The sequence below is a fragment of the Perna viridis genome, chromosome 14, assembly GCF_037379345.1.
Source record: "Perna viridis isolate PV_CMFRI_1.1 ecotype Kerala chromosome 14, ASM3737934v1, whole genome shotgun sequence".
Taxonomy (NCBI): domain Eukaryota; kingdom Metazoa; phylum Mollusca; class Bivalvia; order Mytilida; family Mytilidae; genus Perna; species Perna viridis.
This window is the reverse complement of record NC_142458.1, coordinates 15,188,268-15,203,017: the sequence shown is the minus strand read 5'-3', so window position 1 is coordinate 15,203,017 and position 14,750 is coordinate 15,188,268. Positions and strand designations below refer to the sequence as shown.

Sequence of the window (14,750 nt, the reverse complement as noted above, 5' to 3'; positions counted from 1 at the left end):
AACATAACTAGAAATGTTACAATGTTAAATAAAACATAACATTTTTTTTCATCGTTGTGGAACTTCATTTATTTTTTTCTTGCCACAGACAAATCATTTTTATTTTATTTTTTATTTTTTTTCAAAAATATCCCACCCCGCTCTCAATATAAAAATAGTCGGTGCCTAAGGTATCAGGCAGTGACAATGTGATAAATGAATACATCAAATACACTATGTGATCGCATGCCCGTTTATATTAATTTTTTAATGTGATTTTGGATACTGGTCATATACCAAAAAGTTGGTCTATTGGTAGGATACCAATTGTCAAAAATAAAGGATCAAAGAAGGATCCTGAAATGTAAAGAGAAATAATAACGCTTAAATCTTGTTTCAGCAAAACTTTTTCTGCTATTTTGAATAATAAACTAAGTAGTTGTGCTGATCACATTGACCTTGTATCTTAGGCACAAGCTGGTTTCAGAAGAGGTTTCCTAAGGTTGACATTATTTTTCTTCTGCATGCATCAATAACAATTTACCTTCCTCTCGGAAAAAAAGCTTTATTGCACATTTATGGATTTTAAAAGTACATACGATACAGTGCGGAGGTCAGGGTTATAGCAACAAATACAGAAATATGACATAAAGGAAAATTGTTAAATGCTATTTATAAAATATATATGAAAACAAGTGTGAAAACAAAATTACAAACAGTTAACTGTGATATAGCAGTAAAACAGGAAGAAAACTTATCATCTCTTGTTTTCGTTGTTTCTCAGAAAATTCAGTAACAATAATAGATGATTATATCAAGAGTCATTATTTATGTATGTAAAGTTGTTTATCATTCTATATGCAGATAATAGTCTCATCTTTTGAAACTGTAGAGGGTTTGCAAGGAACCCTGGAATCTTTTGAACAATATTGTAATATATGGAAAGTAAGAATCAATACAAAGAACACTTTGTAATTTTAATCAGGAAGTAGTTCAAACGGGTTCAAGATTTAAAGATGTATGGGAACATTATAGGAAGTGTGGATTTATATTCTTATCTCGAAACGTTTTTAATTATACCGGAAGTTTTTGCACTGCAAGGGAAAACTTTCTGGTCAAGCACAAAAATCCTTATATGCATTTTCTAGAAAAATCCATATCATCAGCATCCCGGTTGATCTGCAAGTAAAGCTTTTTGATTTACTTGTAACACCTATTTGGGGTTTTGAAAACAAAAACAATATTTAAAAATGCTCCTCCAATTTTGTAAGAGAACTTTAAAAGTACGTAATAGTACACCAAATATATGATATACGGTGAGTTCCTGTGGATATTATTGTAAAACAAAAAAATGATTGAAAATGGGAGAAGGTTCGGAATACCGAGACAACATAGAATCTGCCATCTTTGCAAAGATGTTTTGGGAAATTCATTTCACTACCTTTTTTGTATGTAATAATAATGATATTAAAAGTCTTCGTGTACTTTATATACCAGAATACTACATACAAATCCCGAGAGAATATAAATTAAAGGGGGATGTGGTCATTCTGTAATGTGCAAATGTATGGTAACTCAGCCACCTTTATCAGAAATATATTACTATTTCTTTTGAGAAATTTATCCTGAACCTGTACGCTTACTTATGTGTTTTAAGTGACAATGATATCATGTAGTACTGTACATATTGTGTGAATGCATGTTTTTGTTTTGTCCTCTTGTCCACGCATGCGTCTTGAGGTTTAATAAAGTATTTGTCGTGTCTTTTGCTAGACAATGAAACTAATCATTTTTCCTTTGTCTCCCTTGACCATATAATATTGAATGATTTACTGATTATTGTTTAAAGTCCAATGGAGGATATTTCTTGCATTTTGGGACGAGAATGTTTGGCCAATCGAATAGACCCTCCTGCTAAGTACAAGTCCGACATGCTGAGACTGATTTTTATTGCATTAACTCACAGAAACAACAGCCTGCAGTTAGGCATGCCACCCCACTTAGGCAAATTAGTCTGACACTGATCCAACCAGGCGTCACTCTATCAAACTAAATACTGTGTGCTTGGGGGAAAAGCAGTGCTTACTAAATTTAAAGTCATGATTACGACTCCGACGGGATTGAACCCACAACCTTCATCACTTGAGTGGAGCACGCTACCTTTAGACCAACCAGATAAAACTACCCTCAAGTTCACTGAGCAAAACAGTAAAAGTAGCAACTTTACAAAACAATCACATTTAATTACAAAAATAGATTTATAAAAAAAAATGTTAATTTTTCATTGGAATGATTCAAATAACTGCTAAATGTCCCTTCTAACTCAGTTTAGGTTCACCACCAACAATTCCTGATTCTATACCACACTCATCTTCTCCTCTCAGAATCTTAAAGAATCCTGAAAATAGAGAAAAAAAATAATGGAAATGCACATTGTCTTGTCTTGTCATTTTTGTTTCATTTATTTTTAAATCTTTTTACAGCTTGCTTTATGGTATGGGTTTTTCGCCCATCACTGAACCATGTGGTGACCTGTAGAAGCTTGATTGTTTGTTGCTTGACTTTTGATGGATGACTGCCTCATTGGCATTTGTGCAAAATCTCGTATTTATATACTATTCCTAAGGAGATTTGGGTGTTTAAAAAAGAGGAGTCCATAGGGGTTCAAGGTTCTGATTAATTTGCCGAGGAATAAAATTAGTTGTGAAATTGTTCAGTTGAGTGTAATATGGATAATACATAAGTGAACAATAGCCACATTCAAAAGGTAAAAGGAGACTAAATAAATAGAAATAAAACATGATGAAACAGATAAAGATGCTCCTTTACAATCCAAACTAAAAAATTAGTATAGACAGTTGTTCAGTTTATCAGGGTTCAAAATACATTTACACTGATCTAAGAGTAATCAAGGGAACTAAGATTCTAGCAGAAATCAAAAGAATGTAATCCAAGGACAAAGACTAGACATGGAAAACAGACACACATATGTACAACAAAGGACATAAAATAACCAAAATAATGTGTACAATGTAACAAAAGTAAATGAGCAACTCGGACTCCACTAAAAACTGGGAATAATGGACTAGGTACACCAGTAAGATAAGGGTCCTCTGTTTCTAGAAACACCTACCAAGCTGCTCATAAAAAGTTCATTGATCTTCTAAAATTGACTTGTTTAGGAAGGTTCTAAGACTTTCAAGGTTTAGGTTTAGACAGGTTTCACAACTATTTGCCAAATTTTGCAAAACTTTTGCAACAAATGGTGGCAGGTTTCATCCCCTAGCACACCCTCCTCTTTCCTTGCTGTAACCCTCAAAAATGAACTTAAGAGCACCAAAATGAGTTTTCCATAATCATGTTTTTCCTTTACATAATTGATTCATATACATTTTTTTCTTTCTTATTTAATATTCAATTGAGTGCAAAAAGCATGTTTTCTTGGTGATAAACAATTTTATTTAGTGATAAAAAATCATAATACACAACTAACTCATAATTCCAAGTCTATATTTTCCTTAAAAGGTTAATCATGCATTTTTGTCTTACCATCTGTCTGATGATATCTTACCATATATGATCTGACCAAATTCGCCAAACCTAGCTTTTTTCTGTCTGTCTGTCTTTCTTTTTTGATCTAACCCTTATACCCTCAAGTTTCCAACAAACCATTTTTTTTCTGCCTGTGTTAATACTGGTATATCTTACCCTTATCTCCCCAGTCTGTGTTCCATGAGTTGGCAACAAGCCAGTACTTGTCCCCATTTTCTGTACCCCAACCTATAACTTTGATTGCATGACCTCCAAGAGCTGAGCCTGTTGTATGTTTGTAAACACCTGAAATACAAAATTTATATTTAACTATAATTGTTAGTGAGCTAATTGAGTAATCATGGTAATGTTGGGACCTCTTGCTTGCAATGTAACCTCAAGTCATATCTACCTTTGCAAGCATCAAATAATAATCTGCTAGCTTCTAGCAAGTCTACATATGATTCACATCATATACAAGCTCATCAAAATCCATTAATTTTTGCTAACTCATTGTATCAAAAGTCCTTCGAAAAGTATGTTACCCCAATAAGATAATTTGGACAAATTATAATGCCAACCAGTTTGCACCCTTATTCACACAATGTGCTTGACAGGTTTAAGCACTGACTACCAATTTCAATGTCAATGGTTTGGTTCAGCTGAGAATCAAACAAATGACATACCATGTCTGTCCTCATGCTCATTGTCATGGCAACAATGACAGGGTTTACAAAATTATTATTAATATCTGCTGCAATACTTTATTCACCCCATTTTAATAAATAAACCCCCTGCAGTTTTATATTAACCCCTCTTTATGGTAAGCTGTCCCTGCTTTAGATAAATGAATCCCCATTCTGTGATATTTCAACCTCCCCCTTATAATAAATTGCAACCCCCTGCTGCGATCTTTAAATCCGCCTTGTGATAAATTAACCTCCTACTGGAATATCTTAACAATCCCCGCTTGATATAGTTACTCCCTGCTGCACCACTGTAAACACCCCATTGATATAAATGACTCCCTTTTGTTTTATTAAACTTGCCATGGGGGCAAACTATTGCAGAGGGTTAAAATATCATATAAGGGGAAGTTAAATTATCATAAGGGAGGGGGGCATTATTTTATTATGATTTAACAATAATCATATTTACCCTGAGGTTTTATTTCATAATACCGTATGATGCCTCAAAGTTCCTTAAAACTGAAACATGTCTTACCACTTTTGTATGTAGGGAAATCAGCATACACTGTGAAAGCTCCCTCTACAGGACCATTGTTCATGATTTCTGTCATAATTTCAGTCTCAGATCGTCTTACAGCATAAGCAGATGAACCTGAAGAAGGAGTTATATTTATGTTTAATTATATACCTTGATCAAGGCTGAAATCACCTTTCTGTGTAAGTCGATAGACTTAAAAAAATGGACTGTTTTTCGTGTTTTAGAAATTATATAATCTACTTATTTACCTTTATCAAGCCTTGAATTGTCTGTCTGCATCATGAAGTAAATAAACACAGGGATTGTATTTCATAGGACTAATTCTCAAATAACGTTTTATAAACATTAAAAAAATATTATTTTCACAGGCAAAGTTACCCCGATTATAAATTTGTTGAAAGCTATACAGGTATGTGTACCTAAAGTCCTAGATCTAAATCTAAAAGTAGCAAAGAAAAAACTTTCAAAATTAATAAAGCATTCAGATTCATTGAATTCTAGATTACACAATGACACTGATGATGATATTGTATTTATAACCCATCACCTGAAGATGTCAAGTGATACCCTCCCAAAAGTTGCATGTCTGTCCAACTATCACTCTCTCCTCAATGGTTTCTAGATGATTTTGCACAGTAGTTTAGTACCATGATATGAAATACAGCTTGAGTTTTATTTTCAGCAAATCCAAAATGTAGTTTTCCAACATTTTGCCACCCCCTTTTTTTCCACTTGTTCCATAAATGTTGAATGATCGACCCCTTCATTGAATGTGAGGGATAATGTAAGTTAATGGTATTTTCATGACCATTTTATCTTCAGGTGTAATTCAGCCCAGGTGTATCATAAAGTTCAGCTAAAGTTCACACATCCATAAAAGAAATAATCCATTCATGTCAACACTTCCTATAATTAAAGTCACACAATTAACTCTAAAAAAAGCCTAGCTTTTGCAACAATTGATCAGGGTGTTAACATAATATTTACATCTTGTCACATATGGTAACAAAAAAAACCCAAATGACCCCAGAAGATTATCACTTATAAAACATGAATATGAGGGTTCAAAAATTAACGAGCTAGACCCTGCAAACATATTTATTTCCGTGGTGGCTAATTTTTCTTAGATTCTGTCAAGTGAACATATTTGCTGGTATCCATGTCCGCAGTATAAAAAATGATAAGCATGACATAGTGTTAAATAATCAATTTCGTAGGTATTATTTCTCACGCTTTTCTGTTCACTGGGAAAATAGCCGAAATCATTACTTTTACAATGTCATTAAAATTACACCTATCAACTGATTTGTTTGTTTGTTTGTTTGTTGGGGTTTAACGTCCAAGCAGCAATATTTCAGCTATATTCAGACGATGAACATGAAATTGATGATAAAATGAACATGAAATGATGATGAAATGAAAAAGGGATGGGACACAAGGACAATGGGGTCATCAAACTTTGATTGCCACTGGAAATAGGGAGGTGGGTAGGGTTGGGCAATTTAGCCTCCTGTGGCGGAGCCCTATGGTTCCTACTCCGGGAGAATACCACAGTAGGGTTCTTTAACGTGCGAGAAACGTGGCATCTTCCCCAACACAGTGAACCACTATGGTTTGCGGTCAGGTTTTCCATATTATACCCTGACAACCCCAGCATGTAACACACCGGGGTACCGAATTCCACCACCTGGGGCACACATCCCAGTTGCTCTGTGGGCAGAGCAACCTACCCCCGGCTAGGGTTCTGAGCACTATTTAGTCACCTTTTACGACAAGCTTAGTGCTGCTGCAGGCCTATTCTTTTAACACCCGTACCTGCACAGGGCCCTATCAACTGATGATTGAATCACTGCATGTATTGACTGAATGGAACAAATGATAGGTCTTATTTTAATCAGATTGACCCCATACTTCTACATCAATCCATGAAACTAAAAGTTGCAGCAACTAAAACTGCTTACAATGTATAACTATGTCCATTCTATATAAAGCCAAATATCACATTTGAAATCTATTACTAAATTGAAAGTCAAGATAATTGAAACATATTTAAAATGGATGGACAGAATGACAGATTGACTGACAAAATAAAAATGATACCAAAATACCAACATTTTATTGAGCATGCTATCAACTCCAAAATGAGGTGGAGACTTCCACAAAAACAACAGACAATTTAGAATCTCCCAAAAATTTAAGTTTTACTCCAAAATATTTTCTGTGAAAAATAATAAATAATTATAATTTTACATCATAGACATGTTTCTACATAAAATTCTCCCACATGAAACAGTGTCATTGGGGATAATCTCCCAAATGCACTGTTCCAATGGCTAACAGGTATGATTGAGTATAACATGGCTATGAACAGCATTCTAGGATTCTACTTTTCCATCACCCACGGCAAGTACAATTTGGTGTGGGAATGATGATTAGTATGCCCCATTTTCCCTCAATTTGTTAAGTAGAAAGCTTGAATTTATTACATGATTAGCTTAGTTAGGAAAGCAAACTTCAAGTGCGGGCAAGTTAATTGTCATTTAGAGTTCTCTTGTGGAAACCTAAAATTTTGAAAAATCCTACAAAGCAAAACATACCATAATGTTTGTCCTGGGTGTAGGAAACATTGTATCCAGCTTCACACTTGTGTTCACATCTTGGTGTTTTGGAAATAGTTTTAGCACATGGCTGAAGATGGCCGACAACATGGTGGTCGCATGCCTTGATGGTGTATGGTTGGCAGCCCTAAAATAAAAGATAAATGTGTATTTGTCTTAAACAGATAGCAATAGTTGAAATCTCAACAATTGCAAAATAGACTTCAATCCTGGAGAAAAATGACAAAGAAATAACTTGAAAATTAATATTCAGCAGGCTCGGGTATATAAATTTATAAATAAGTAGATAAGTAAAGGTGATTCATGCATGTAAAAATCCATTTTATTCACTTTTATTTCTTATTTAGAAACAGTCACAGATAACATACTGTAAACGTATATATTTTCACAGTTGTAAATTTTCACGGATTCTCTCAAGTGAACATGTTTGCGAGTATCAATTTTCATGGTTTAAAAAAAAAGTTAAGCAATATATGTTTAAAAAATATTTTGTGGGTACTATTTTCCGCGGTTTTCTGTCCACCACAAAAATAGTGAAAGTTAGTACATTTACAGTATTAAGTCATAGTTTGTCGTTCCATTATTGCACTTTTGAGATAAAAAATATATAAACATGTTGATTGTACCTGGAATACGCTATTAGTAAGAGTTATTGTTCTTGATTTGCTTTGATTAGGATGATTTTAGTGGAAGGTGAATGTATGGTTTCCTCAAAAATATAGAACAGATTATAGTTACAAAAAATATAGCATATAAAGACCATAAAAGCATCATTTGTTTTGTAGATTTTTCTACACCATGAATTAAGTCTACCGTAGGCAGTGTCTGAAATTTATATGGAAAGTATGAACGTGCCCTGTTACTTGGTTAATGATGAAATTTTCCATGAAATAAGAACTCTATACCACTTAACACATGACAGATCAGTAGCATGACAAGTTAGTGAGGTTTTGAGGAAGGTTATTTAAACAATTTATTTTTCTAACTTAAGTGTCAGTTCTGTAAGAATCAGGCAAAGGGTGAAACATGGTATGGAAAAACCTACCATATTAACAGTTTAATTTGTCTTTTTGCACAATCAGATTTTCCATATCACTTCGGTAATTCGAGTTATAATTTCATTGAAATGTACTGAAAATGAACATTTCAAGGGCAGATAACTCTGTCAAATCCTCATTTTTCTAACATTCTATTGAAAAATTTCTGAGCAATTCTAGTGATGCAGAGATCAAATAATTATCTTTTCAAATTGAGAAAGAATCCTTGGATGAAATTGTATTATCAGATTGGTGGGGTTTTGAGGTTTGACTTGCATGTTTCTCCCATGATTTTTCCCATCTTACCTGATTATTAAAAAAAACTTAATTGTGGATATATTTTAAATAGAATTTATCAGGCAGTCAGAACAATGGAAACACGATTAGATTAATCATAATTTTGCAATTATAAACCTTCAACACTTATATATGGATTAAGATAAGATTAAGAAAGAAAAATTACAATTAGAAATTTGATCCCTTTGGAATTCTATACTAATCTATATGATGTTATGATTTCATCATTGCTAATTTTTTGTATACTTTTGCAGTTGCATGTTGCAATCAGTTTGTTATACTACTTCTCTATTTCCAACTCTACGTAGCAAAGGTGTCACACATGATCTTTAAGAGTGTCATGCATGATCAGCAAAGGTGTCAAACATGATCTGTAAGAGGTCATGAATAATCAGCAAAGGTGTCACACATGATCTGTAAGAGTGTCATGCATGATCAGCAAAGGTGTCACGCATGATCTGTAAGAGTGTCATGCATGATCAGCAAAGGTGTCACGCATGATCTGTAAGAGTGTCATGCATGATCTTAAACAGTGTCATGCATGATCAGCATAGATGTCACCCATGATCTACAAAGGTGTCACGTATAATCTACAAAGGGGTCACCCATGATTGACATAAATGGTTTGAAAGTTAAATTGTTGATCATAGAAGAATTTACATTAGAATTATTGTCAATGAAGAATTTTTTTTTTTATATACAATGCCACTCTTTAACACAAGTGATATGGTTACCTGTTTGCTGTTGTACTGTCCTCCAGTTACCAATCCATCCCTCTTCCAGAATTGCCAAGCAGCTTCAGGGAAACCTCCATTGCAACTGAATAAATAATGTATTATTCTTTAAAAATTTGAAAGAATAATCACTCAAGAAAAAAGTGATAATGCATAAATACCAGCAAACAGTGTGAAAATCATAACACAGCAACAATCTACTACTGTGAAAGAAATTTTGTTCGTGGGGTACCAATTTTCATGATTTTTGTGGGTAGGCCAAACAACGAAATTTGGTTCCCAACGAAAAGGAGATTTCCATAGATGTGTATATTGAAAATCTACAATCCACCAATTCAAGAATCCACAAACTTTTGTTTCTTCCTTAATCCACAAAAAGCTGGTATCAACAAATTTAAGTACTTTCACAGTATGAAGAAGTTTTATATGGTATATCCACCATATATAAATATATTGGCCAAGAAAAAATATGAATGAGTTTACAGTTACACAGGATGAAAAAATAGGGTAGGTAGATAAAATCATTTTTCTTTTTATTATGGGAGAATTTCTTGACTTTTTAATAGTGTTCAATTTAATAATGACAGTTTACTGGCATTGCATAAAACAATACCAATAAAATATGCTAAGATAGGCAGAAAAATGGGGTAGGTATGGTTACAGGCCTTTTAAAGCGGACATTTTTTTCTCTGGCCTTAACATGTTTCTATTGTCTGCTTTGCATATGTTAAATCCATAACACTGATTCTTAGCATTTAAAAGTTGACTAATATATATATTATTTGACATTCTACATATACAGGACGTTACCAATGCTCCAACCATAACATTGTAAAGTTTCCTACCCATTTCCACATGTTTTACAGCAATCATTCATATCTTCTGCAGACAAGTGAGCATTGACTTTTCCATTTGATTTGATGCAAATTCTGTCAGACATGGCTTCAACAGCACCAAAAGCCTGGAATTCAAAATTTAAATCTTATAGAAAGTTCAGTGTAAGAGCTATATATTCACATTTCTAAATGGTCATATTGGCTCCTGGCCCAAATGTGTGACCTCAGGGCAAACTATGTATCCAACAAGAGTTACCTCCCTTCCACTAAATCGATCCTATCCCATATGCAAGGACAAGATCAACAAGGCAAATCATTAATAAATCAAACAAGAGTTATCTCCTTTTCACTGTATAGCACAAATTCTAGAAGACATATTTTCTATACATATGTATGGTTCTTTCCCAAAAGGTTAAATGCTGGTAGGTAGGGTAACCTTAAACAGAAAAGCCTTTTTTATCTGACCTGATACGCATGACAGAGATGAAAACATCAAATGGAATCACTGCATTTTTTTCTTTTATCATATAAAAGGGGGCTCCCCAGGAAAGGAACCCTCTTATGTCATAAAATTTTGGAAAAATGAGCAAATAATAGCCCTCTTGAACCCCCCCTTTTTTATATCTCTGGATCTGCCTCTTACAACCTTAAACATACTTACCCAACATGATCCACAGTCACCTTGGTCTCTAACTTCTTTAATGGTTGGACAGTTTGCCCACTGTGTCCTAGAGTCAAATGTATCTGGGAGAGCATCGCTAGCGAGAATGTTCTTCACTGGAAGTTTCATGTGCTCTGGAGTTGGCAAGACACCACATAGCTTCTTTACATAGGCCAGTCTGTCTTGAACTGGTATGTGCTCGAAGTTATGTCCAGCCTGAAATAAAACTGGGTTTATTGAGTGCAATTTACATTAATTTGAGCTATCAATACCTTGAAAAGGCATATATTACAAACACTTTGATGGTTATTTCTGGAGGTTATGAGGTATAAATACATGGATAATGCAATAAAATCTATGCAGTTTTTTTCTTCTTTAGCCACACCTCATACACATTTTGCATGATTCTTAGACAAAAAAGTACCTAATTAATGCTTTATAAAAGTAAACTTTCTGCTACTGAAGGGGTTATGGTCATGTAAGCTTTTTACCTGAAATATTATAGCAAGGACTCTATATTCTAATATATACTCCCTAATCATAAGCAAAAACAGACAACTATAGGGACCAGTTCCCCCCTCCCCCTTGCCCCAAAATGCAGTTAAGAAATTTTTTTTTTTTTTTTGAAAATTTAAAAACATTTACTCCATTTAAATGCTAATTATATCCAATTTCTTTACTTAAAGCAAAACCTGTTACCTTCCATGATGACTGTTGCATGTTGACAACTTCTACAATGTCATTATACAGGAAGTCAACGTCAGGGTAGGGCAGGGCCACAGCAGCCGCTACCAGACAACACAGAACTGCTAGTAACTTCATTTCCTATAACAGAATTTTATTCTGATTCATTTAACAATCCGTTCACAGGTTTAAATGTATATAGTATCTTAAACAAGTATTCTTATTGTTTGCAAAAATAATTAAAACATGTGAAGACATGATAAAAAATACCGCCCACAGACCAGTCAATAAAAGGAGCATGACAGGAACAACAGGACAAGGTCATTTGATCAGAGCGGTACTTTGGTTCTTTTATGTCCTTCTTCAATTGTAAACAGGAACTATTAACATGGAAATAATCTCAAAATATCATAAAAAAAAACCCACACTTTTTCTTCCTGTTTGTGTTTCTATCTCTCAAAATTAAGAACATAAAACAAATATTAAATGTCTAGTTTTTACCATTTCTTAATGCAATCAAAATTTTATTTCCTTTTAAGCCATTCAATTTGTCAGTATGTGATACTGAGGCTGAGCCAAAAAAAAAATAAAAATAGGGCATGAATGAAACATTATTGATACACTGCCACGTAATGGTGAAAAAAGAGGGATGACCAATTAAAATGACCTAACTCAAAAATTACGTTTTAGATTTTGCTGAAGTTTACACCTAACCTGTATTATATTTTACTTCAAAACTCTACAAAGTTTAAAAAAAAAATCATAGAAATGTTTTCAATTGATCATCTGAAAACAGTGGGGGACAGACAGACAGACAGACAGGCAGAATGAGGGGGATGGTACAGATGACACATGAAGAAACAAACAAGTAAATAATACATGGGAATCCACCCAAACACTTTCTAAAAATAAGAATGAGAACCTAGGAATTCATTTGCCATGGCCCTGTGCACTATATAGACAAGTTAACATATTTCCTTCTAGCAATATTTTGTTATTGTTTCCAAAAAAATGGTATGTACATGTATGATATAATGAATAATCATATGATATAATTGTTAAATGATCCAACAGGGAATTTCCTATTACACACACAATTAACACATGGGTAAACCTGTTTCCTGTATTAAAATAAAGGGGAAATGAACTATGAAGCACATTATATGCCCTCTCTGAAGTTTAAAGTCTGATAGCTAGCTGTGAAAAAACTTCATTTTCAAGGTTTTATAAAGTTAGAATTTGATCATTTGTTTTTTTTTTTCTGTTTTTTTGTTTTTTTATATTATTTATGTAAAAAGAGCATTGACTTTTGAACCATTGTGATTTATCCTTCTCCTTTTATTGTTTGAAAATTTTACTGTATGACTGATTTAAATTTCAATTTGAATATAGTACATTAAAATAATTTTTTGGGGTGCAAAATCAACGAAAAAGACAGGTCTCATAATGAGGGATCTAAAGAAGGGTTACCAGAATTTAAATCCCCTTTTTTTCTGTTGAAAAATTGTGTTATTTAAAAAAGAATAGTCTGGAGCCCCACACCCCCCCCCCCCCACCCAAAAAAAAAAAAAAAAAAAAAAAAAAAAAACTTCAATTGCTCTTGAACAAATTTAAAAAGATGAAATGATTGTGTAGGAAACAATGTCTGTAATCTGTGACACTTTATGTCCTCGGTGTGGTTGAAACCAGATGATGTCCAGATAACCTACTTCTGTTCAAACATGCTTTATCAGCCATTTACATAATCAAATCTATTGTCGGATAAGACAATACAATGATGTTGGAACATGTTTAGGCTATCTATTATGTCTATGACTGTTATGTACTTTCAGTAGTTTAGAAGGGTAAAAGTACCTGGTACCGCCTCTTAATGAAAGGCCTGGTCATGTTCATTTTTACAAATATTTTAAATATATAATTCATATGTGTTCAGAGTAGGGGTTGATACATGTATCAGTCTAGGGATATGATATAGGGTTTGCAATATAGGTCTAAAAGTGTGATATAGGGTGTAATTTGTGAAATGTAGCATTTAAACAATCACTTATGACAGAGTTTGTAAGTTACTGGAATATTGAAATATAGACACTGAAATCTAAAAACTGATCTGCATTTTGTTGTTTACTTCTCGGATCTCAAAATGCTGCATTAAAATGCAGAATCTTCTATTTATTGCTTTTCTTAGCACTTTAATCATGTAGAAATATATTTTTCTGTAATTTCTTATCAGTATTTTTACACAGAACAATTTTTAAAATTCAATGATTAACTCCATGCTCTGTAAAAGATAGTTTTCATGCATTTGAATGGTAAATTAGGATCTTCTGAAACCATAAAGTCATGTGACAAGACTTATACATACTCTATGAAAGTATATATTTTGATCTAAATATATAATTGAAGTGAATTTTGTATAACTTACTGATTTTTAATACGTGATGTTATGTACCGACATTGTAACTTAGTACATTTGTTATGTATATTAAGGAGTTCAAAAAATTCTATGAGCCACTTTCACAATTCTTTCCTTATCAATTGTTGACAAGTTTAATTTTAGTATTTAGCAAGTATTTAAAAAAAACTGATATTGTACAATGTCAATGTTTATTTTTGAACGTTTTCATGCCACATGAAATCACACATATAGATTTAAAAAAAAGGAAGTGATATATTTATGATCATGGACTAATTAAGCTTATGAATTTTTCCTCTGACCCTATAACCCAAACTGTTTTCTTTTAATGCTAATTGACAGCCTTAAGATGGCTGAAAGGAATGATTGAAGAGAAAAAATTAGCATGAGCCTGCAGCTAGGGTCAGAAAGGACAAACAGAAATGCAGGTTAGCTACTAATCCCATTTGGGATTCGGCGCTGGAGATATTTTTTGTTTTCAAGACAAAAAAAATCTCCAGCCCCGAATCACAAAAGGGATTAGTTAGCTACATAATCATAACTCGGAAGTGCATACAAGCATGACAGGTGTTAAACCCGGCAGCTTAAATTTTAATAGTTTCAAATTAAAATGTGTAGTTGAAGTCCTGGTTAAGCAGAGTTGTAACTTAAGATTGTACTTACCTTACCAGTTTACACTTACAAAGTTCTATCTAAATTATCTGATAAAGTTTCAGTTAAATACATAAACAGA

The 14,750-nt window shown here is 33.3% G+C and overlaps 1 protein-coding gene across 2 annotated transcripts; it reads right to left on the bottom strand.

Annotated features, from left to right (window-relative positions):
* Nucleotides 1–2,201: 2,201 nt before the first annotated feature.
* LOC148598345 (cathepsin B-like) lies at nt 2,202–14,750 on the bottom strand. 2 transcript variants are annotated; one of them, XM_088560181.1, is made up of 9 exons: nt 14,700–14,750; nt 11,620–11,745; nt 10,921–11,136; nt 10,269–10,384; nt 9,424–9,508; nt 7,335–7,482; nt 4,735–4,851; nt 3,688–3,816; nt 2,202–2,377 (listed from the first exon to the last, which is right to left on the bottom strand). In XM_088560181.1, exons 2-9 carry the CDS (start codon nt 11,740–11,742, stop codon nt 2,298–2,300), a joined length of 1,014 nt encoding a protein of 337 aa, XP_088416307.1. In that variant the 5' UTR covers nt 11,743–11,745; nt 14,700–14,750; the 3' UTR covers nt 2,202–2,297. The 2 variants fall into 2 exon arrangements, with proteins under 2 accessions (XP_088416307.1, XP_088416305.1); XM_088560179.1 differs by having other exon boundaries at nt 14,681–14,711.